Below are 1,688 nucleotides of genomic sequence, written 5' to 3' on the forward strand. Positions count from 1 at the left end.
GCCCAGAGATCAAAAAACGTCGGCCAAAATTCCGGCGTGAAGAGAGGGAAAAACCCGAGGGGAGGGCCCAGACCTACCCTACCTACCCCGTCATGAGTGCCGCCCAAGCAAAAAGAATCTACACCTGCCGTGGCTGTGTTTTTGTGGGACTATAGGATAGTGGGGTCCTCAGGACAATCGGTACGTATCTGGATTGTGCATGTGATGTGCATGTGTACAAGGGTCGCGCGGCTCACAGGCCACAGCGCACGGGCGCCACAGGGGCACCTCTGATGTGTCGCGCGTACTAAGCGTGTACGCGCGTGTGCACACACGAGGCGACCAAGCCGGCATATCCCGCCGCCGCACCAAGCAGCTCCCGCGTCCGTCGGTTAGAAGACGTCGACGCAGTTGAGGTCCGAGAAGCACTGGCCGAGCCGTGCGACCGTGGTCTCTTCGGCGGACCGCACCGGCATGCGCGGGTCGTAGAACTTCTTGTTTGGCTTGTCGTGGCCCTCGGGGTTGCCGATCTGGCTCTGCAGGTAGGCGCGGTTCTCCTCCGAGTAGGACCGGATCCCGTCCCAGTACGCCCACTGCGTGTCGGTGTCGATGTTCATCTTGATCACGCCGTACGAGATCGCCTCCTGCGCGGCCGGGGCGGGCGAGGGGTCGGACGAGAGGGCGGCGGGGAGGCGGGGCGGGGCGAGCCGCGCCTTGATGTCGTTGATGTCGGAGCCCGAACCACCGTGGAAGACAAAGGAGCAGGGCTTCGCGCCCGCGCCGAGGCCGAGCTGCTGCGAGATGTACTCTTGCGAATTTCGCAGAATCTTCGGGTCGAGCTTGACGTTGCCTACGCCACGTTCACGCCTCTCACGCACGCTGCGCGCGGCATCTCGCGCTCGACGGCCGCCGCCACCGGGCGCGTAGACGCCGTGCACGTTGCCAAAGGCGGCGGCGATGGTGAACTTTGCGTTGGGCACCGCCTGCAGCGCCTTTTGGACCATCCACACCTCCTCGGGCTTGGTGTAGAGGTCCTCCGGGTTCGCATTCTCGTTGTCCACCCCGTCCTCCTCGCCGCCCGTGATGCCTACGCCACACCTCGCCGGCGTGTCGCGGACGTGTCCGGACTGCCGCACCCGTCGCCCTCCTCCGTCTTGGGCTGCCAAGCTCCATCTCGAGCAGCATGTCGAGCTTGGCCATCCGCTGCATGTACTCGACGCAGATGGCGATGTTCTCCTCGAGAGGCTCCTATAGCCGCCACTTTGCAGCAGTTAGCAAGGGCCGACGCAGCCCTCCCGCACCCTTCCCCTCCCTGCCCACTCGCCTCGGACAGGTCGAGCATGTGAGACGAGAAGAGCGGCTCGCCTGTGGGAGATGCCGCGGACACGTCGACATGTGGTGGACGCGGCGGCGCGGCGAGAAGGGAGGAGCTCGCCGTGCGCGGCGTAGTGCGCTTCCGACTCGGCCAGCATCCCGTCCACCCAAGGGAGGAGCTTCTTGGCGCAGTGGTCTGTGTGCAGGATCACCGGCACGCCGTATTTGGCGGCGAGCGTGCGCACGTGGTGAGCGCCAGACACCGCCCCAGCGACGGCCGCGTCAAAGTCGGTGTTGTCGAGGCCCTTGCCCGCATAAAACTGAGCGCCGCCCGACGAGAACTGAATCATCACCGGAGCCTTGGCCGCCGCTGCCGCCTCGAGGCAGGCGTTGAC

At 65.4% G+C, this 1,688-nt stretch overlaps 1 protein-coding gene across 1 annotated transcript; it reads right to left on the reverse strand.

Annotated features, from left to right (window-relative positions):
* Positions 1 to 153: 153 nt before the first annotated feature.
* EMIHUDRAFT_372559 (hypothetical protein) lies at positions 154 to 1,688 on the reverse strand (the record flags this gene model as incomplete). Its single annotated transcript, XM_005756848.1, has 6 exons — positions 154 to 623; positions 693 to 829; positions 896 to 1,066; positions 1,143 to 1,227; positions 1,304 to 1,344; positions 1,415 to 1,688. Coding segments are annotated over 6 exons (960 nt in total), but the record flags the coding sequence as incomplete, so codon positions are not given.

Source organism: Emiliania huxleyi, assembly GCF_000372725.1.
Source record: "Emiliania huxleyi CCMP1516 unplaced genomic scaffold EMIHUscaffold_940, whole genome shotgun sequence".
Lineage (NCBI taxonomy): Eukaryota > Haptophyta > Isochrysidales > Noelaerhabdaceae > Emiliania > Emiliania huxleyi.